This window comes from Leptonychotes weddellii, chromosome 9, assembly GCF_054177405.1.
Source record: "Leptonychotes weddellii isolate Sample4059 chromosome 9, ASM5417740v2, whole genome shotgun sequence".
Lineage (NCBI taxonomy): Eukaryota > Metazoa > Chordata > Mammalia > Carnivora > Phocidae > Leptonychotes > Leptonychotes weddellii.
This window is the reverse complement of record NC_138377.1, coordinates 24,993,260-25,015,381: the sequence shown is the minus strand read 5'-3', so window position 1 is coordinate 25,015,381 and position 22,122 is coordinate 24,993,260. Positions and strand designations below refer to the sequence as shown.

Here is a 22,122-nt window from a genome sequence, read left to right as displayed (position 1 = left end):
CAGAGAGCACAAGCAGGGGGAGAGGCAGAGGCAGAGGGAGAAGCAGACTCCCCGCTGAGCAGGGAGCCCGACATGGGGCTCGATCCCAGGACCCTGGAATCATGACCTGAGCCAAAGGCAGCCGCTTAACCGACTGAGCCACCCAGGCGCCCCAATTTATATCATATCTTATCCTATCGAAAATGAATTGCTGGGGCGCCTGGGTGGCTCAGTCGTTAAGCATCTGCCTTCGGCTCAGGTCATGATCCCAGGGTCCTGGGATCGAGCCCCCTGTCAGGCTCCCTGCTCCGCGGAAGGCCTGCTTCTCCCTCTCCCAGTCCCCCTGCTTGTGTTCCTTCTCTCGCTGTGTCTCTCTCTGTCAAATAAATAAATAAAATCTTAAAAAAAAAATAAAACAAATTGCTATAATTTATAAGTGAACAGTTTTTCAGTAAATCAGTGAACGAGTAAATTCAGCAAATTGGTTCTTTGGAGAATTGATCAAATTGGCTATGTGAAATTGACCGAGAGTCCTCAGGTGCACAGGTAAAACAAAACTAAAACAAAACTAAGCGGCAGAACCCAGAATTGAGCCTAAATCTTCTAATCCATATTTAGTCAGTATTTTTCCTGCTACCTCATACTTTCTAAATTGGCAACATGAGATGATTAGGGATGCACTGAGATGAAAATGTATGCAAAACAGCTTAAATTGTTTGAAGACTGATTCCCCTCTTCTGAAAGGTAGGATATATTAATTAGGTCCTTTGGTAGAAGATATCAGAATACTACTAGATGAGGGGTTTGCTTAAATCACAAAGTTCTGATATATGAGTGCCAGGATAGACTGATTTAAACTTTTTTTTTTTTTTTTTTTACTTTGAATTGTGTTTCTTCTCAACTCCGGAAGTTGAAACTATGATGAATTGTGGGAGTTGGGATGGCACACAGACTAATTCAGGCCACTCCCTTCTCGGCTTCCCCCTGGTTCCACCAGTATGGAAAATCTTTATCCAGGGTACACTTACTTTCTCTGCGGTCTTTGAAGGGAAAGTGACCAGGACATAGACCTAGGCCCCACATTCTAGACGTTACCATGTGGATGTAGGTAAATTCTTTTGGGATAGGAGGAAATTGAGCATGTAATTGTTCCTGCCTAGAACTTTTTTTGGGGGGGGGGACAGGCAAAGGGGGAGGGAGAGAAAGAATCCCAAGCAGGCTTCATGCCCAGCGCGGAACCTGATGCATGACTTGATCTCACAACCCTGAGATCATGACCTGAGCTGAAATCAAGAGTCGGGCACTTAACTGACTGAGCCACCCAGGTGCCCCTCATTTCTTTTTTTTAAATTTTATTTATTTATTTGACAGATAGAGAGCACAAGTAGGCAGAGAAGCAGTTAGAGGGAGAGGGAGAAGCAGGCTCTCCGCCAAGCAGGGAGCCCGACGTGGGGCTCAATCCCAGGACCCTGGGATCATGACCCGAGCCAAAGGCAGCTGCTTAACCAACTGAGCCACCCAGGCACCCCCCTCATTTCTTTTTTATAAAGAAAATAATCATTACATTTTGTCTTATGTCTATAAAAGAAGGAAAAGTCTTTGTACCACATTGATTATATCTAGCATTTAAGAGCCAGCATGATCTTTATACTGTAATGGAAAGACTGTGGGTTTTAAACTGAATTTTATACATCAAAAAAATAAGAGGAATTGATGGATAGATAGTGGATGGATAGATGGACAGATATGTGATAGGAAAAGAATAGTAAAATGTTAATGGTAGAATCTGGGTAGTAGATACATAGATATTTGCTATAAGATTCTTTCAACTTTTTGTGTTTGAAAGTTTCTGTAGTAAATATTGAAACAAAAACCCTGAAATTTAGACCTAGCTCTATTATTTGATAGCATTGTGATCTTAGAAAATGCCTTTAATCTCTATAATGGAAATCAAATAAGCTACTTTGCCTATCTTAAATATTATTAGGATCAAATCATATAATACAGGGAAATAATTTGAAATCTATACAATTCAATAAAAATGATAAAATAGTGCTATTATTTCCCCTTTTGGTGATTTCAGTAGCTATTCTTAGTTCATATCAGTTTGAAGAGAGGAAGAAAATGTTGTACTTGCCTTAATGAGAAAAAACTCCCACATAGCCTCAGCCCCCCTGCCAACGGACAGGTGGGTTTCAGTTCTCTCTGAAGACCATTGTCTTTATGTTTATAAGAAAGGGGACAGAGAGGGCACCTGGGTGGCTCAGTTGGTTGAGCGACTGCCTTCGGCTCAGGTCATGATCCTGGAGTTCCGGGATCGAGTCCCACATCAGGCTCCCTGCTCAGCAGGGAGTCTGCTTCTCCCTCTGACCCTCCTCCCTCTCATGCTCTCTGTCTCTCATTCTCTCTCTCGCAAATAAATAAAAAATCTTAAAAAAAAAAAAAAAAAGAAAGGGGACAGAGGAAAATAAGCTTGTAAACCAAAATGGCTTTCTTTTTCAGGAAGCAGTAGGGGACACATTAGAAGAACTGTGGATCTCCTACAATTTTATTGAGAAGTTGAAAGGGATCCATGTAATGAAGAAATTGAAGATTCTCTACATGTCTAATAACCTAGTGAAAGACTGGGGTAAGCTGAAGCTGGCTCTTTGCTAACCTTCTACCTCCTGTTTATAGAAAATAGCCCAACAGAGAACAAGATGCAAAATGGGGACATTTCTTTCTAAGCACACAGGGAAATAGCTATAGGAGTTCCTATCTTTCAGCTGAATGCTTGAAATTTACATTTAAATATTTACTTAAAATGATTATATTGAATAGATCCTGGTCCCCTTCATCATGGAAAAAAATTATAGTCCAAAGGCTGAATGGAATCAGTTTAAATTTAATAATTCTTGGATGGAATATGTATTTGCCATCTATATGACTTTGTTTTTTTATAGTACATTATTCATTGAGCATTTACCAAAGCCCTATTAAGTGTTACGAGCTATGCCAGGCTCTTGAGATACATAGTTGAATAGTACACTGTCCATGCCTTCAAGGAATTCACAACTTAGGGGGAAAGAGTAGTTTATAAACTGTGTAATGAGTTCTTCAGTAGGTGTGTGAATGCGTTGCTTTGAGAATTCAAAGATGAGGGATGTGTGGGTGGCTTGGTCAGTTAGGTGTTGGATTCTTGGCTTCAGCTCAGGTCATGAACTCGGGGTTGTGAGATCAAGCCCTGCAGGCTCTGTGCTCAGTGGGGAGTCTGTTTAAGACTGTCTCCCTCTCCCTCTTCCCCTCCACCCTGCTCTCTCTCTCTCTAAAATAAATAAATAAATCTTAAAAAAAAAAATTCAAAGATGAGGGGCACCTGGGTGGCTCAGCTGGTTAAGCTTCCGACTCTTGATTTCAGCTCAGGTCATGATCTCGGGGTTGTGGGATTGAGCCCCACATCAGGCTCCGTGCTCAGTGTAGAGTCTGCTTGAGATTCGGTGTCTCCCTCTCCCTCTGACCCCTACCCCATGCTGACTCTCTCTCTCAAATAAATAAATCTTCTTTTAAATAAAGAATTCGAAGATGAGGGAATGGTTGGAGACAAATTTGATTTAACCCATACTGATGCAATACAGCATAGAGAAGACCTGTCGCTGGAGAGTGATATGTTGTTCTTTGTGATTCTGAACCTCATCTCCTTTTCTTATCCCGTCCTTAGGCTAGCATAAAGGTAGAAGAGGTATGTCTTCTTTTTCCTTCCCTTTCCATAATGTCTTCAGAGAATGACTTCATATGGTATAATTTCCCTTACTTTCTTCAAAATCTTAAACAACAAATTGTTCTGAATAGTCACAAACTGAGGGCTAGTGATACTGGAGTTCAATCTCCAAAATCATAACAGGAGAATTTTCCATTTTATTATAGAATGTATTCTTTGTACTTGTAGCTGAATTTGTGAAGCTGGCAGAATTGCCGTGCCTGGAAGACCTGGTGTTTGTAGGCAATCCCTTGGAAGAGAAACATTCTGCTGATGGGAACTGGATTGAAGAGGCGACCAAGAGAGTCCCCAAACTGAAAAAGCTGGATGGTGAGTGATTCTGGACTAGCTTGGGGCAATGCTTTCTAGGCATAAGGATTGAATTTGTGACATGGAATCATGAAAAGGAGCAAAACTAAGAAAGAAATAGGTTGTCTCTAATCTCCAAAGCCATTTCATTCCATAGGAAATTTTAGAGTCTAGGTGAGATGAAAACCTCCTAGGATACTTAGACTGGTATAAGATCATCCCTTGACCAAAAATTTTTAAGAAAGCCACGCTTGTTCTCAAGTCACAAAGGTATTATTTTGCAGAATAATTAGACATAAATGGTAAGCAGTTGCTTTTTCACAACTGGATAAAAATTGTAGGTTTCTCTCTACCCCTACCCTCTAATTTTAGTTAACCAATATTTAAGATAGGTGTCAATGTCAGTAGATATCCCTGACTGACTGGGTTCAAGTTCTAGTTCTACCACTTAATAGCTTTTTTGTCATTTTGCTAGTTAATTAATTTCACCAAGCCTTGTTCTTTTGTAATCTAAAAACTGAAAATGATAATAGTCCCAGACTTCTCTGGATCTTACCTCCTCCCAGGAAGCCAGGCCAGGATCCCAACTGTTCCAGAACCCACAGACTTCTCTCTTTTCTGCCAGCCCAGGGAAATAACCTTTCTAATCTGAAGAGAATCACTATCCCCCTCCCTCTTTTCCACATTTTTCTGTATCTTCTCACAAACTGTCTTCCAGTGATCTTCTTAGGCTTTTCAAAGACAAAATCCAGTAAGTCTGATGGTCTTTCTCTACTTTCCACATTGCCCCTGAAGCAGTGATCCAGAACTGACTAGGCTACCTGATTGAATGGAGGGAAAGGAAATACTTAGAAGAAACAAATAAGTAATATCCAGCTATGTGATCATCATCATCATCATCATCCCATGTACCAAATACATATTTGCCCTACTGTCTTCAGCACCATACTCATACTGATAGTCACACCCAAAACAAAAGGATCTAGTTGTCTATGGTTGAGGCCTCCATGTCCCTCAGCCCTTCTCTTCTCTCTTTACCACCCCTGCTGCCTTGTCATTCTACCTTTCCTATATTCTTTGTCTCCCCCTTGCTCCCTTACTACCTCTTTCAAAGCCTCAGTATACAACCCTTTTATCCACCCCAGCTTACTGCAGTGGTTGTTCTTAAATGGGACTGCACCCCTGTGAAGATATTGGATATTTTAGAATCTCTGGGGAGAGAGTGAAGAGGTCTCTATAGTTTGAAAAAGTTTCACAGGTGATTCCAATATGCCTCCCTGGAAGATATGCGCTCATCTGTCCTCTAATTGAGAATTATTGATGTGAAAAGCTCTTACCCATCTATCTTCCTACACCAAAAAATGTTAACAGCTTAATTGAAGTTTAATTGACACACAGTTAACTGCACATATTTAAAGTGTATAATTTGGTATGTTTTGATATACATATACACCTCTGAAACCATCGCCACAGTTAAGATAGTGAATATATGATGGTGACTATAGTTAACAATACTGTCTTACAGCAACTAGAAAGTTGCTTAGACAGTGGATCTTTTTTTTTTTTTAAAGATTTTATTTATTTGAGAGAGAGAATGAGACAGAGAGAGAGAGCATGAGAGGGGGGAGGATCAGAGGGAGAAGCAGACTCCCTGCTGAGCAGGGAGCCCGATTCGGGACTCGATCCCAGGACTCCAGGATCATGACCTGAGCCGAAGGCAGTCACTTAACCAACTGAGCCACCCAGGCGCCCCTAGACAGTGGATCTTAAAAGTTACCACCACACACACACACACACACACACACACACACAGAGAAGTAACTATGTAAGGTGATGAATGTATTACCTAACATTGTGGTAATCATTCCATAATATATATCAAATTATCATGTTCATACCTTAAACTTACACAATGCTATCTCAGTCATATCTCAGTAAAGCTGGGGGAATAAACATATGCATCACCCTCAAAAGTATCCTTGTGCCTCTTTGTAATCCCTCTCTCCTGGTCCTTGCATCATCCCTCCCAGAGCAATCACTGATTGCTTTCTGCCTCTATAGATTAATTTGAATTTTCTAAAGTTTTATATCAGTGGAATCATGCAGAATGTTCTTTTCTTTTTTTTCTGGATGCATAGGGGTAAAATGACAGACTATAGATTATCTCTTGTGGAGAGGTACAGGAATAATTGGGAAGAGGCAAATGGGTTTCTAAGATGCTGGTAATATTCTATTTCCTAAATTGGTAGGGGGTATACAATCATTGGCTTTATTACTCATTAAATTATTTATATTGTATTTGTATGAATGAATATTTCACAATTAAAAAATAAAATAGAAAAAAGTGGGTAAGGACATTAGAGTCTTGGACTTCAGCTTTTTTATGTTCAACTTTGGTTGGATTCTAGAAACCATTTGAAGTCATTTGTCTTCTTTCAGGATTGCATACAGGAAGTAAAACTCTTCCCTTAAACATGGAACAGAACCCCTCAAGTAGACCCTGAGTAGACCAAGCCACATTATAGCCTTTTGGACCAAGTACTGACCTCAGGGCAATCTGAACAGCCCCTACAATAACCAGCTTGGTCTATAGGATAGACCAGAACAGAGACAGCTACAGCTGCTAACTTGCCTACTTTTGCTCCTCTTCTGTTGCTTATAAGCAAAACTAGGGAATCTTAAAAAGCTAAAATGAAAAAGATAATGCCAAATATTAGTGGGATGTGGAGAACTAGAACTCTCAGACCTTGCCAAATGGTAATGTAACTTGGTATAACCACTTTAGAAAACTGGCATTATCTATAAAAGCTCTACATACATATCCATTATGACCCAGCACTTTTTCTCCTAGCTATATACCCAAAAGAAAAGGATATATATGTTTACCAAATGACGTGTATGAGAATGTTCATAGCAGCACTATTTTAATAGCTATGAATTGGAAACAACCCAAATGCCCATCAACAATAGAACAAATTATGACATATTCATATAATGTAATATTAAACAGCAATGAGAGGGACGCCTGGGTGGCTCAGATGGTTAAGCATCTGCCTTCGGCTCAGGTCACGATCCCAGGGTCCTGGGATCGAGTCCCGCATCGGGCTCCCTGCTGGGCGGGGAGCCTGCTTCTCCCTCTGCCGCTGCCTCTCTCTATCTCTCTCTCTGACTCTCATGAATAAATAAATTAAAAAAAAAAATTTTAAACAGCAATGAGAATGAGTGAACTACAAATTTCACACAATATAGATGGATCACGCAAACATAATGTTGAGCAACAGAAGCCAGACACAGAGTGTATGTTATACCATCTCGTTCATATCAATTTCAAAAACAGGCAAAATAACCTACGTTGTTAGACATCAGGATAGAATATGCCTTTTGTGGGGGGATAGTGACTGGAAGGGGGCCTGAGGAAGTTTTGGGGGTTCTAATAATGTTCTCTACCTATTCTGGTGCTGGTTACCAGATGTGTTCACTTTGTGTTTATTTATCGATCTGTACACTTACATAATTTGTGTATTTTGTATGTTATACTCTAATAACACATTCACTCTCCCCCTGTGAAAAGATGCTGTGGGGAGTACAGAGAGATGAAACTCTGCTCGCTACCATAAAGAACATAAATGTTCATTAAGGAAGGATCACAGAGGAAGAGGCACTAGAGTTGGTTCCTTATTAAGGGTGGGGTTTAGATGGAAGGAGAGTTGTTGTGGGAGGACATTCCAAAATGGAGGAACTCTGTTGAACACGGGTCCAGAGGTAGGCATGTGCAAAGTGAGTTTGGGAGACAGTGAATTGATCAGTTTAGCTGGTGAAGAAGGTGCATGGCTGAGGAGTTAAGACAGAACAGTGGATTGGGGTCAAATTGTGGGCAGGCTTCAAATGCCAGTGCTCAGAAATGGGTGGCCCTTGGCCCAGTGACAGCCTGCAGATGTGTTTTGTTTTTTGTGCTTTGGTTCTTTTTATTTTTTCCCAAATTTGTCCCTATTGCTTAATATTTGGGAGAGTAATATAAAAATACAGATTTCTGGCAACACTGGGATTGCATATTTTATTGTGAAAAATGAAGAATATTTCTTTGTGTTTAACATACAAAGTTTTTACTGGGTATAGGGCCTTATTTTTCTGCCTGGCACCTGTAGGCATTTTATTTGCAACTCTGCATTTGGGGAGCCAAATATTCATAAGTACTTATATTAATCCATTTGAGAATTTCCCTGAGAGGCTTTTTGGATAATTTGAAATTAAAGAGATTATTTTATGAGATTATTTTTATTATGGCACACTTCGTAGCATCTCATAGCTTCTCAGGTTAACAGGAAAATATTTTCATTTAGAATTTTAGCAATCTGTTGAGAATGACCAGAAATATTTTCTTTTTCATTTTAGGTACCCCAGTAATTAAAGAGGATGAGGAAGAAGATAACTAACACCACGTTTTCTGCTTTGTGTTAACTTATTTAAATGTCATAAGAACAATAGATAAGTTTTGTATAATTGTCTATTTTAAAGATCCTGTGTGGGGCAAAAGGTTCTTAAGATAAAACAAATCTCTCATTGCTATCTTTTTTTAAACCTATTGAGTGTTTCTCCCCCCAAAACGGTAACACCAACTTCATACATTCTAGTACTTTTTTTAGAAACTCGAATTTTCAACTTCTTGTCTTCAGTCCCAGTTATGTACTACATGGCCCCATCTACCGAAACTTTTATAGACCAGTCATTTTTAACAACAAAGAACAACAAATATGGTTCTTTATTCAGTTTGTTTAGGGTTTGTTTGTTTGTTTTCAGACCAGGCATTTAAATATATATACTTAACTTTTGAATCTGTAGACCATCTTTCCTGAAGGTCCATGTCCTTATGACTCAGAAGCACAAATGTGTCATGCCTTTGGTTCAGAAGGCAGCGCGGTGACAGAAAGAGTTCCTCTTAGAAGAAATACAGAGCAGTCCTAGAACCAAGACTCCCAAAGTCCAATTGGAAAAGCTATGGTGAAAAGAGGAAAAATTAATATCTTGGAGGCCTTACAGCCCATGTTATATTTACTTATTTGTTTTTCCAAAAATGTGTGCATTGTCAACTGGAATTTAGGTTGTGTTTGTACACCTGGCCACTTGAGTCACTGTGCACAGTCAGTCATGCTGTGATCTGGGTCAGTGGTTAAAATGACTGTCACGATCATTCCTTTGACCACTACTCTGGTCATGTTACTCACATGGGCCTGATCTTAGGCACACTTTTTGGTTTATAGTCCCTTATATGTTATATAAGGAAATACATGTAAACAGTAGTTATATTTGAATTCCTAGCCTAAATGTTGGCCATTCATATATATCAAAATTTTCTCTAATAACTTTGTTCTGTGGACCCTCATGTTGGGAGAATTGATTGCTATAAATAAGGATATAGAACTTAAAAGACTGCATCTGATACCTTTCAATAGATTAAATTTAGAATCTCAAAATATATTTTTAGAACATTTCTAAGTTAGCTCTTAAAATGAACTATGTAAGTGATTGTGGAGGGAAAAGAGAAGAGAGATTTCATTATGGGATCCCAGGCAAATGGCAATATTTTTGAGGATTGCCTTCTCTATGAAGCATGGTAGGTGACCTAACCTCAAAATTGCAAAGCAATAGTTGGATACAGAGCTTAGAATTTGTAAGGAAAAAAAATCTTTTTGGAAAGTACAAGGTATAGTCGGTAACCAGATGAAGTCCATAGCAGATCATGACTGAATTACTGACAGATTGCAGAAAAGAAGTCAGAGGCGCTCTGCCAAATTGTGCCTAAAGTCCCTCAACCAGAGACTGATTCTTATTTCCCCATTTACTTGTGTAAAATCAGTCAAAAGAGGAGAGAGTCATTTTTTTAAAGTGATTGCATAGTCCTGGGTTTCAGAAAACTTCAGCTATCATTTAAGTAGGAATTACATGATTTCTCTGAGTCATTCTGATCTAAAGGGACCACTGCTTTGACAATCAATTCTAAATACAAACAGCAAGAGGAAAAATTAGTCCAACACTTTATTAGCTTCCTTTTAGTTCTTCCTTATAATCTCATAGGAAGAAATCTTTACTCTGGCTTATATATTCAAAGCCTTTGGGTATTTCTTTTGTGAGCTGTAGACAATGAGTATTCCCTGTGGTAATGTTTAAGTCCCCCAAACTAGGAGGGAAGATGATCTTCTTCACTTGTAGTTTGCACTTCATCGAGTAGGCAAGCTTGAAGCCATTTTACTATTTATGGATATATTTTCAAAAGTTACTCTGGAAGTGAATGTAATAGGAAGGGATGACTTCATATTGAATCTGTAAAATGGCTTACGGTGTTGGTGTGTGGTTTTCTGAATTCTATAATATAGAAACTAATTTTTTCTGCTTCTCCTTGTTTCTTTTTTTTTTTTTTAAAGATTTTATTTATTTATTTGACAGAGAGAGAGACACAGTGAGAGAGGGAACACAAGCAGGGGGAGTGGGAGAGGGAGAAGCAGGCCTCCCGCTGAGCAGGGAGCCGGATGTGGGGCTCGATGGATGTGGGGCTCGATGGATGTGGGGCTCGATCCCAGGACCCTGGGATCGTGACCTGAGCCAAAGGCAGACACTTAACGACTGAGCCACCCAGGCGCCCCTGCTTCTCCTTGTTTCTTAATGTCTTTTAATCACTGATAGTTCTCAGAGAAATGTAAGGTGCTTTTCTGTGTTCATTTCACACAAAATTCCTACTTAGTTTCACTCAACAAATGTTTGAATGACTTCTATGCATCCTTTTCATGGAATTAAAGCCAGAATCCATGCCATTAGAAAATGGAAGGTAGGGTGTATGAGTAAGTTCAGAACATTTTCTCCAGTCATTCCTTAAATCATCCTTTACTGTTGCAAATTTAGCTGATATTAAATGCCTTTGGTTTATGGATTAGATGGATTCTCTCTGTTCTCCTGGTTTAAAGCATTGTGCCATTTTAGTGGCTCATTTAAATTTCCTCTATTCTCATAATGATGGTAGAGCTCTAGAATCAGTTCAGCATTTTAATTTTTCACAAGTAACTTGATTTTAGTCTACAAAGGAATTCAACTTTTCTGTGTTCCCTAACTCTAAGCTTATGGGTGTATTACCTGGTCAGACCTTGAAAGGTTTTTGTGTTCTCTGTTCGTACGATTTTGTTCCTTTAAACCAGAGTTTCTCAGTCTTGGCACTGTTAACATTTTGGGTTGGATGATATTGTCCTGTGTATTACAGGATGTTTAGCACCATCTCTGGCTTCACTAGATGCCAGTAGAACCCCCTGCCTAGTTGTGACAACCAGAAATGTCTTCAGACATTACCATCTGTCCCCTCTGGCAGAGGGGTAGGAACAAATCCTCCCCTGGTTAAGAACCAGTGCTTTATATTCCTTTACCTTCCTTATTCCTTTACCTTCACTGTAGCATGAGGTTGTTGTTTTTGTTTTTGTAAAACCATAAAATAGGTGCAATAAAAAAAAGGGTGTGTTTAAAAAAAAATCACTGAACTTTTAGAAATCCCACATCTAAATCTCCATTCCTGCCTTTTTATAAAGTAGTGAGTACGAAGGAAGAAGACTGAAAGAAAAAATGAGACTGAGTCTTACTTTTTTCTAAACGAAGACGAAGGACAAACATTCCTTTTATCCAGGGTGCATTTATTTTCACTCTGTAGTCCTATATGCCACCTGAGTTGTTGTATGAGAGAAGGTGATGTATTTAATAATCATGGATGGAAGGAAAATGGTCCTTGGTGTTTTGCTTTTTTGTAATGGTCATTTTAATAATTTTTCATATAACATTAGAAACTCAGGGCTAGAAGGTTCAACTTACATTTTTCAGCAGGGTCTCAACTTTAATTTCTTAGCATTCTTGCTTATCTTAGGACAGTGATTATTAACCTACCTCTGTCTTACTATAACAGAATTCAACTTTATGATAGATTTTTCTTTATCTCTAATGTTGAACTTTTTGAGTGTGCTTTTAGAAAATGGACCATTCTTTAAGTGTTCATTCTTTAAGTGTTCATTCATTGTCCACTAATGCATTGGAATTTCCAGACTGTAGCAGTCATTAAATACAGAAAAAGTGTATAAAATTTGGCAAAATTTGGTAATCATATATGAAAGTTAGCTGGTGTAGACACCAATTTTGAATGTGATCAGAGGAATGTCTGATCATGATAATTGGTCACTAACTTGGTACGGTTATAAGATACTTAAATGTGGTTCTTGTGAGGAAAAAGAAATTTGGCTTGAATAGATGCTTCTTCTTATACCTTTTACCAGTGGTCTGAAGTAGAGTAACGAGGAATAAGAAATTAATTGTAACTGTTGACTTATTCTCAGAATTGGTGATGTGTAAGTGGAATTGAAGATCATCATCTCTCTGACCCAGAACCTTCCACCTGGCTTTTTCTTAGGACTAAATGGGAAAAGTGTAGGGTCTAGAAAGATTGGATTTAATCATTAACTTTTAAAAATTGGTGTGTGTGTGGGGGGTGTCAAAATATTGATCATATGAGTAGTTAGTGTCTCTCTAACTGCAGTCTGTCAGTTTGTGAAGACCTTACATTGTAAGTATTGGTAAAGGGAAAAAACTAACTGCTGAACTGAAAGTTATCCTTTAACTGAAATTAATTCCTTTGGCACACATTTTCTTTATTTAGGCTGCTTAATGTGTCTGTGAATAATTAAATATAAAACAAGATTCAGTGTAGTGGAGTTGGAGCTTCTGACACAGCTAACTTGACCATATTCCTTTACCTTCACTGTAGCATGAGGTTGTTGTTTTTGTTTTTGTAAAACCATAAAATAGGTGCAATAAAAAAGGGTGTGTTTAAAAAAAAAATCACTGAACTTTTAGAAATCCCACATCTAAATCTCCATTCCTGCCTTTTTATAAAGTAGTGAGTACAAAGGAAGAAGACTGAAAGAAAAAATGAGACTGAGTCTTACTTTTTTCTAAACGAAGAAAAATTTTCTCTTGACACTTAGAGAAGTCATAACTGGATTCTAGTTAATTTCCCATATTGGGCTAAAGTGGAGGGGAACCAGCCAACCAAATTGTGCTCCAGCAAATTTAACAAGGGGGTGGGGGAGAGTAAACTATTTTGCAGTAGATTTGCACTTTAAAATTATGAACTGGATGTTGGTGGAAAGTACTCCCAAAGGGCAGGTAGGTAAGTACCTAGCCTGCATGTGGATATTAGAGAACCCAACTTCATTCTTGCTCGTTGTAAGCGCTCCTGCGCAGTAGTTGTCTGTTGACATAATCAGAGTCAGGATTTCCCTGTTTCCCTCCTTGGTGTCACCTTCCACGTCTGCTACATTGACAGTCATCCCTCTGGGGAATACGTCAAGTAGAATTCTCTTACTCAGAAAAGGAACTTTGTGAGTTATCTTTCCCACATCTAGATTTGAAAAATTAATTTAGATGTTGGTTAAATTAAGTTGTGGCTCATGTTACAAGGGTGGGAAGTTCTTTGCTTCTTTGCTCTGCGGGGTACCTGCCTCTGAGGTGCTGTTGCCTGGAGGGATCAATCCCGTCCACAGACTGGTGAGTTGGTAGCTGTAGAGAATATACATATAGCTAGCTGCTTCTCCCAGGGTGTCAGCATGATAACGAGCGTCATTCCAGAATCTTTGGCCTCTAGAACCAACTCCATTCTGAAGAACATTTTAACATCTATTAATACTTTGGTAATAATCTTTTATATGCAGGAATTTTGTAGCATGACTTTATGACTAAACTTATTGTGTTAAATTATTTAGAAATGTTGAGTTTCTGAATGTTATTTTGTGAGACATGTTTTAAAATAGTAATAAATTGTGTTATTTTATAAAAAAAATGTATCTTTTTTGGTTATATGACCATTAGTTTTAGCTAGTACAGAGCAACCACATGAACTTCCAATGACGTTCAATTCTGAAGAAATTTGGTCTTTGGATCAAACGTTCCACACAGCTTGTGTGCATGTGTATGAAAGAGAAGGGGAGAGAGATTGACTCATTTCTTTATGTTTTTTGTTTTTTGTTTTTCCTGTAGTTCACCACCAATGACAATCTCCTCTCCCAGGTTTGTAAATCTTCACCGTAAGTTCTCTGGGCACCATTTCAATGATTAGTATCCTGCAAAGAGTGCTTCCCAGGACAGCAAGTTACTACTGCACCTGACCATTCCTAGTCCTCTCCTCACTAGTAGTATACAAGGTTAAGATCGGTTGATAGGCCCCTGATGTGTGGTCTGGAATAACCTGACATTGGCCAGCCCCTTTGTGATGCACAAGAAACAGGGAAGAGCCCAGTTATAGCTGCAACATTACACATTGTCTTAGCACATATTCTGTGCTATCGGCTGAATATAATTTTGGTCTCAGAATGGTACTGTAGTGCAGTTTCTACTTCTTTATTCCACAGTTTTTTGGTTATAAGGATGTTTTTTTCTGCTGTCCTCCTTTAAAAAGCAGATTTTAATTTCTGAGCCTATAAAGAGAAAACCTTAATTCAGGTTAGAAACAGCTCATTATTTTTAGTTCATTACTTTCTAGAATAAAGGGTGGCTGTCTAGAATCCTGACATGTATACCATATATATGTATTATATAAATATATATGTATGTATATGTAGATATATAATTATTATATATAATAAAAGAATCCCAAGTGATAACCCTCCTTTCTAAAATGCAATCAACTCTGCAGCTATAAAAAGGTGTATCCCTACGTACAGACATAGAAGGATGCCTATAACATTGGGTGAAAAAAATGAAGACCGCAATCACTTTTATGATGAATGTAGTATGTATGGGTGAGAATGTGTGTATATGTGGTGGCCAGCTGGTGTGAGCAGCAGTGGGAGCACGTGTGCACGCGTGTGTGGAGAGACAGGAATGTATGGTTGGGGTGGGAGACTGCTGCACTGTATGCATGGGGTGGGGTACGATGGAGTGCTGGTGGGGAGAGGTGGGAGTGAGTGTGTGTGTACGGGTAAGATTCTGAGAAGTGAGGGGGCTGCGTGTACCCAGTGCCATGCCGCCATGCTGATGGGAATGGAGGGGGAGGCTCTGTGAGTTGGGGCGTGGAGGAACGAGGGGACATGTTTGGTGGGGGAAGTGAAGACTTGCGTATCTGTTTTAGGGGTCAAATATGTGGAGATGTGTGTTGGGAGAAGACTGTGAGGGTGGAACAGACCTGACATGGAAGATGAGGACATAAGTGAGTGTACAGAAAAATCTTTTAGACTGTATACCAGTATTAGCCTTGGTAATTTTTTTGCCTTAAGATTGTTAAATAGGTTGGCTATAATTTTAAAGCCTTGTTACTAGGGGAAAACCCCACTGAACTCTTATGTTCATGTAACCACTTCTGGATTTATTGGGATCTCAAGACAAACATCTTCAGTCCCTGATTCTCTGCAAACATGTTTTTAAACTCTTTCCCTGTTTATATCCTCTGGATATAAAATGGCTGCTATAAATCTGAAAGATTCATTTTAAACAGGTATGAGGAATTATTTCTGTAGCAAAACAAAGATTTTTAGCTGAAAAGGGATTTAAAAGGGGAGAAAAAGCATTGCTAGATAACATCCTGAGCCCCATTTCAGTATTTCCTAACATTTTATAGTAAGTTAATATTTACTTACATCTATTTAGCCTTCTAACATTTGCCTTGTAGAAAACATGCAAAAATGGAATACATTGAAAGGTTCTGCAATTTATACTTACACAGTATGCTATAAAGCTTAAAGTAATTGAAGTTTGATTTTTTTAGTGACATGGGGAAGTCTTCCTAAGAAAAGAGAATATAGAGCTTAATTACACTGAAATTTTGTATATGTGTCAGAAAAACAAGACAACAGAATTTTAAAATTCTTTTATTCATATACATGTATTTTGATAACTTCAAATTTAGAACACTTAGAATCAGCATGAACAAGAACTACTATTCAATGACAAAGATTTGAAATGGGGGAATAGATACTGTAACTGGTTCTTATTAACCTCCCCATGCAATTTATTTCTGTATCTTGTACAGAGAAAAATTGATTTACATAATTCTAGAATTGCGGTATTTTTGTAACACCCCATTCCATAGTCTCAGAATACTTTTCAATTAAACTGATCCAGATGTTTCAAGATGAAAAATAAGAAATTTGTAAGGTTGAATAAATAGTATCTAATTAAGTCACATTTTTTTCCATTAATATAAATGAGGAGCAATTTACTGTAAACACAAAAACTATTCATGATATTAGTAAGGACAGCTCATATATTTACTGAACACTTCCAGTGTTGCCAGGCCCTGCCCTGAGCATCTGAACATGCAGTTTCCCACCTGCTCACCTCCGTGGGAAGTGTCATGGATTCACAGGTTCACAACTGATGACCGCCACGACAGCTTGCACTGAGCACCTGTGTGCAGGTCTTTACTTGGCACTGTGGCTAGGATGACTCACTTGTAGCAGCTCAGGGGGCTCACTGGCACCACTGTACTAATGTTACATGAATACCCAGGCCTGACTCCCCCCACCCCCCAAAACAACAGAACATGGTGAAGTCTTTACAACAAAGACACACACCTGTAAGACAGCACGGAGACAAGGAAAGCAGCTGGGATCTACATCTGCACTACAGCCCAACTCCTGGGCCTCAGAAGTGCCCCTCCAGGCCTAACTGCAGGAGGGCGGCCTCAGCCTCCTCCTCCTCCTCCTTGGCCTCCTCCTCGCGGATCTGCACCAGCAGCTGGAAGAGGTTAGGGGCAGGCCCTTCCGCAGCTCCTGTCAGCCACAGCTGCCTTCGGATGGCCCCGCTGTGGTTGGCCCCGGCAATGACCTGCTCCAGGCGGGCCTGGTTCACGTTATCTTTATCTATGGCCCCCTTCTCCACCACCTTCTGCAGAAGAGGCTCCAGACGAATGACATATGCAGATAACTTTTCTCCTGGGTTCTGGTAAGTGTTCAGAAACCTGACCTGCGCATCCCTAGAGCTCTCGACGCTCCCAAACACCTGCTCAAGCGCCTTCAGGCATTCGGCAGTGGTTATCGAAGGGTTGTTAGTCTTGAGGATGCGGATGACATCAGCGGCAGGGCCTCTAAGACTCTCCATCAACCGCCGCCTCTTTTCTACATCAGACACCTGCCACTCCTCTATGACCTCATTGGTGTGTTCCAGCCAGGGATCAAAGGTCTCCTCCCCAGGCCCCGGGATGTCCCTCCCGGAGAACAGCGTCAGCTTCTTGTACCATATGGACTCAACAAGAGGCTGAATAACGTTATCCAAAATATAGTTTAGCATCTCTGCTGGCATATCTGGGCCTGGGGCCGGAGCGGGGTTCTGAAACCCAAGGACGCGGGCAACATCTTGCACGGTCCACCCCTCTCTCGCTAGGAAGAGGTGCAACCTTTCTAAAAATTCAGCATCGGAAGTCGGGGGTTTAAAGACCACTTTCCAGACCCCTCCTTTACCGGGCATCTCCCTGGGGATCGCGGCGTAATCGACAGCGCCAGTGAGCTCTAACAAGGCTGCTTTCGCATTCTCTTCCCTCCAAAACATTCTCCCAAGCACTCGATAGGGCACCTGGGGCATCGCAGCCTGGAGGGTCTCTTCGATTTCAGCCTCATCACAGTTCACTGGGATCCCCCACACCAGCAGGGCTCGCTGGGAGTTCACATCCATCCCCCTGCACCAGTCTTCCAACAGTGTCATCGCCATTTTTCCAACTACCAAGGATCCCAATTCTACAAATACAGATTAGACTGTGGCTCCCTGTGCTCTAGGACTTAGGGACAGCAGCAGACACTCCCCCCAATATGCCCGAGGGAGGTAAGCTTCACGCAATCACAATTAACAAATGACACCAGAGTCCTGCTCTTGTTTTTTCGCTGCCCCCCGCCCAAAATCAGTCAGTCCGTCGGCTCGTTCTCGCAGCGAAGCCTCTGGGAGGCTCAAGCAGTCAGTCACGCGTCCGCCGCCACCCTGCGTCTCCGGTCGGGTCCCCCACCTGCAGGCAGGGTGTCGCGTCGCAGCGCAGAAGGCGAGGAGCGAGGGCGGGTGGCGAAGGCTGGAGCGCGGGGCTGGAGAGGCGCCGGGGAGTGATCGTGGGGCGTGGCCGCCTTCTCCCTGCAGCCGGGGCGCGGGGAACTCGGGGCTCCTCCCGGAGACGTTCGGCGTTCGCGGTCGGAGCCCGGCCTTCAGTCGGGCGAGGAGCGGCTGCTTTGCAGACGAGGGCTGTGTCGTCCCCGAGGGAAGAGACAGTTCTGAGGTCTCAGCGGCGGTGGCGAGGCCAGCCCGCAAGCGGTTTCTTTGCAGACGCAGTGATGGCTCCAGGCGGCGAGGGCGGCTGAGGACCGCGGACACAGGCCGGGCAGCGGAGGCGCCAGAAGGACGGGGAAGCGAGGCTACAGGCGGCGGAGGCAGCGGCGGGCAGGGGCGGCCGTGCGCCGGCTGCAGCGGGCTGCGGCGGTGTGGCGCAGCTAGCTCAGTTGCCAGGTCGTCCGACCCGCAGCCAGCGGAGGCGTTCCTGCCGCAGTGAGGGGCGGGGCCGGCTCCGGGAGCGGCGTCCACCGCGGCCCGCCCCCGCGGCTGAGCGTAGCCATGGCAACGGTGGCCTTGACGACGCAAGTTCCGCGCGCTCCCGTGGTTCGCGGGGTCGAGCGGTTGCCATGGTGCTAGCGAGGCGCTCCGGGCACTGCTTACTCTGATGGCGCATTTCCTTTTTCACATTTTCCAGATTTTTTTTTTTTTTTTAAACAAAGGACCGTGTTTAAAAGATAATGTAATTCTGGAGTGGAGTTAAGGTGATGTTGTTGAAATGCGTCCATCAGGCAGACTGGTCTACCGCTGCGTAGGAAAATACCGTCGTGAGCACTGCGGCTTCCTCTGTGGCACCTGATTGCATTCTGCACCCTCCATACTTCATCTCAACGAAACTAACACGTGGGAAGTGTGCCGTGTCCGTGTTTTTGTGTGAGACACTGAGTTGAGGCTTTTTCTTGTCTAAAATTTTGTAAAAATATCTCTATCTTTTCAGTAATCTTTGTAGCCAGGCAAACGTTAGCGTGTTATTTTTCCTGCCCTGGCCATCACTGACAAAGAGGTGATAGAATCCTTGTAGTTCAAAAATGTCACGTAATCCCCTGCAGGCAAAACGGGGTCAATCCCAGGTGGTGAAAATCTCCCCAAAAGAACACAGCATTCAACTCTGAATTTTTAAAACCTTATTTAATAAAAGGTTTAAAGATACAGAAGAACATTCAAAAGTAAATAAGTTACATAGGTACATTACAATCACATCCGCAAGATTTACTTTAGTGTGTTATTTTTTCTTTTTTATAAAAAGCACACAAAAAATAAAATCTTCAGTCTTGTCTATCACAACTGTACAGCAAAAGAGGTAATATTTATATATATATACACTATTTTAATATGTAACAGTCTTTTTTAAAAAGGGTGCCACAGGCAGCAAACACACAAAAGGCAGTGTCTGATCATGTTTTTTTCCAAAATAAAAGGAATATACTTATTTATATGCTATTAAAATATTTGTACAATAATTACAGACTGTCAAGGCTGTTCCTGTGCTGTCCCCTCCAAACAAGGCCTTCAACTTAGAGACAAATGAGGGAAAGGTGAAACAGCTGCAAATTGTTAGAGGCAAATATTAACACAGCAAAATATGGGGAGGACATACAATTGTTATATAAAAATACGCATACTTCCCGTAAACCTAAGGAGTTAGGCTTGCCAGTCTGGTAATAAATACCGTTCGAAAAAAGAGAGCCCCAGTGAAAATATATTTAAACAGCTGAGGCTTGGGTATGTGTCGTATTCCTCCTTCATCTTAACATCTGGCACATGAGAAGAAAGAGGTTAGGTCACTGAGGCAGTTAAATATAGGGGATCTCTTTAGACATAAGCAGCACACGACCTCTGTGCCGGGGTGGGGGGGTGGCAGAAGGGATGAGGGTGTACCTTAGCTGTGAGGGGGGGCTGCTGAAGGCATGGAGAACAGTGCGCTGAAGCACAGTCTCCTTGGGTGGGTAAGAGACCTCAGAAATGGTCTGGAACACAGGCACTGGTTAGTTTCATGCCCTTAGCTAAGTGTAGATGGAGACTGGAAGATGGATATGGGAGATGGTGTGGGGAAGGCATTATAAAGCTGGAGGTGTTTGTCATTTAACTTCTTAAACAGCTCTGAATAGAAAAGAGAAAGAAAAAACAGAAGACGAGCCTATTGTGTTCACAGGGAGAAAGCACCATAAAGGACACACCTATCCCAGCTCTTATGGCTGCACCTACTTTATTGGCAGGTCACTCAGAAAAATGGCAACTGCTCTCTACACATTTTAACTTTCACCTTATATTCTAGATATGAATCCATCATGGAGCATGAGCCCTTCGAAAATACAGTGTCTGGTGGAATTAATACAGAGGTACCAGCTTGATTTTCTCCCCCAACATTCACCTAGTCTGATTTCTATGAGCTTAGAAGAGGAGAATCACTCTAAATGAAGGGGGTTCCTTTTACCACACGTCCACAGAGGGGCCTGAAACTAAATACTATTTAAATAGAAAAAACCTCGGGAAACATAAGTAGCACTTTGGGGCGAAGCTGCGAAGGCACTCTTACTACACAAGTGATTTAGAAGACAGCCTAAATTTGCCACCCTCCTGTTTCTGGAGGGTATATCAGATTTTTGCAGTCTTGGGACCTTGAAGAAGCCTTTGGAGGAAACTGGGAAGTTGAAGATCTAGGTAGCTTCCTGGAGTCTGGTGGGGAGAAGAATTTTGTTACTCCCATCGCTGGGGTCCTGAAGAACCATATTAATGCATAAATGAATGCTGAAGAACACCTGCTAGTGCATAGTTTAGAAACAAAACTCCCTCCTCACTCCCAGCTACCAAATATGGCGCCTTTAGGCTATCTCGTAAGGAGAGTGGCAGAATTTTCAGCTCCTTCCTAACCTGCTGACCTGTCATATACTTGCATTCACTTGGAACTTTTAACACAACTGAAGTTGAATAACAAGATCAGAAAAGTAACTCAGCACTCCTATAGGATTGGCAAGTGATGGGGCCTCTAGAACCTTCCAGCCCTTCACTTCAGTGACTCCATGCCAAATATGGCTTCGTCCAGCCAGAAACAAGACTAGAATTCTGGCTTCCAGCCAATCCCCTCAGGCAAGTTGAAAATACAGCCAGAGAAGAGGTAGCAATAAGAACTGCCTTTGATCTCCCTTGCTTCTGCTAGTCTTCCTGCGGCTTTGGTGACACCTCACACCTTTGTACCCTCTTCCAGGGCTACTATCACTCCTATTGGCAAAAGCTTCCAGAGTAATGAGGTGAGGGACCTTAGGGTCTTAGGAATGGGGGTGGGGTGGATGCCAAGAAGGTGCCTTGTTTTGGGATAAATGCACTTGGGCCTCTGGAAAGCAGGAGGCCCCTGGTCCCTGAGAGGATGTTAAAAATTAAATATTAAGAATAAATAAATAGCTCTCAAATGACACAAGTCAAGGAATGAAGGCTCCTGTCCAATCTGGTTAGGAAACCTCCCCCTCCCAGGGAAGGATCCAGAAATCTCCAGCAAGCAGGACTGGGGGCTGGGCTGTGGGTACCAGCACTAGACCAGGTGGGATGGGGTTAGAGGGCAGCTGCCAAGGGCAGGACAGAGGCAGGGAGGAACTTGCACCGAGGAGGAGCAGGCTGGACCCCAGATAAGCTCCCTTAGCGGCCTCCAGGGCCCAAAGGCGTTTGGCAAAAAGGTGGGAAGCAGGAAGAGCCAAGGTTTCTCACAAAGTTCCCTCCAGCCCCACCCGGCAGCTTCCACCGTCTGCGGCCTTCCCTCCCGTAGGCTGAGAGCTCGGGAGGCACGCCGGTCCCTTGGCCACACATTTGAGAACACTTCAGCCCCAGCAGGCTGCTCACCAGCAGCAAAGGGACAGGTACCTGTCCTCTGACGTACGGGCATTCCGGGAGCCTTCCTCCCAGAGGAGGTGGCCTGGGACAGGGTCAGGGGAGCGGCGCAGGCCTGGGCATTGTCGTGTAGGGGACAGCACAGGTACCAGGCTGAGCTCCCTCTCAGAGAGACCACC

The 22,122-nt window shown here is 42.0% G+C and overlaps 2 protein-coding genes across 2 annotated transcripts in view; one reads left to right on the top strand and one right to left on the bottom strand.

Annotated features, from left to right (window-relative positions):
• Positions 1–10,415, top strand: part of DNAL1 (dynein axonemal light chain 1) — a 37,787-nt gene extending 27,372 nt beyond the window's left edge. Inside the window, exons 6-8 of the mRNA XM_006730949.3 lie at positions 2,482–2,608; positions 3,905–4,045; positions 8,417–10,415. Of these exons, the coding sequence (XP_006731012.1) occupies positions 2,482–2,608; positions 3,905–4,045; positions 8,417–8,457 (309 nt within the window). The 3' untranslated portion in view covers positions 8,458–10,415. The remainder of the gene's footprint in view (positions 1–2,481; positions 2,609–3,904; positions 4,046–8,416) is intronic.
• Positions 10,416–15,890: 5,475 nt separating this feature from the next.
• PNMA1 (PNMA family member 1) lies at positions 15,891–18,535 on the bottom strand. The gene has a single exon (XM_006730948.3). It carries the CDS (start codon positions 17,741–17,743, stop codon positions 16,682–16,684), a length of 1,062 nt encoding a protein of 353 aa, XP_006731011.1. The 5' UTR covers positions 17,744–18,535; the 3' UTR covers positions 15,891–16,681.
• Positions 18,536–22,122: the final 3,587 nt, after the last annotated feature.

What these genes read in the sequence shown, in the direction of transcription:
- PNMA1 (XM_006730948.3), bottom strand. Translation starts at nt 17,743, where the DNA reads ATGGCGATGACACTGTTGGAAGACTGGTGCAGGGGGATGGATGTGAAC.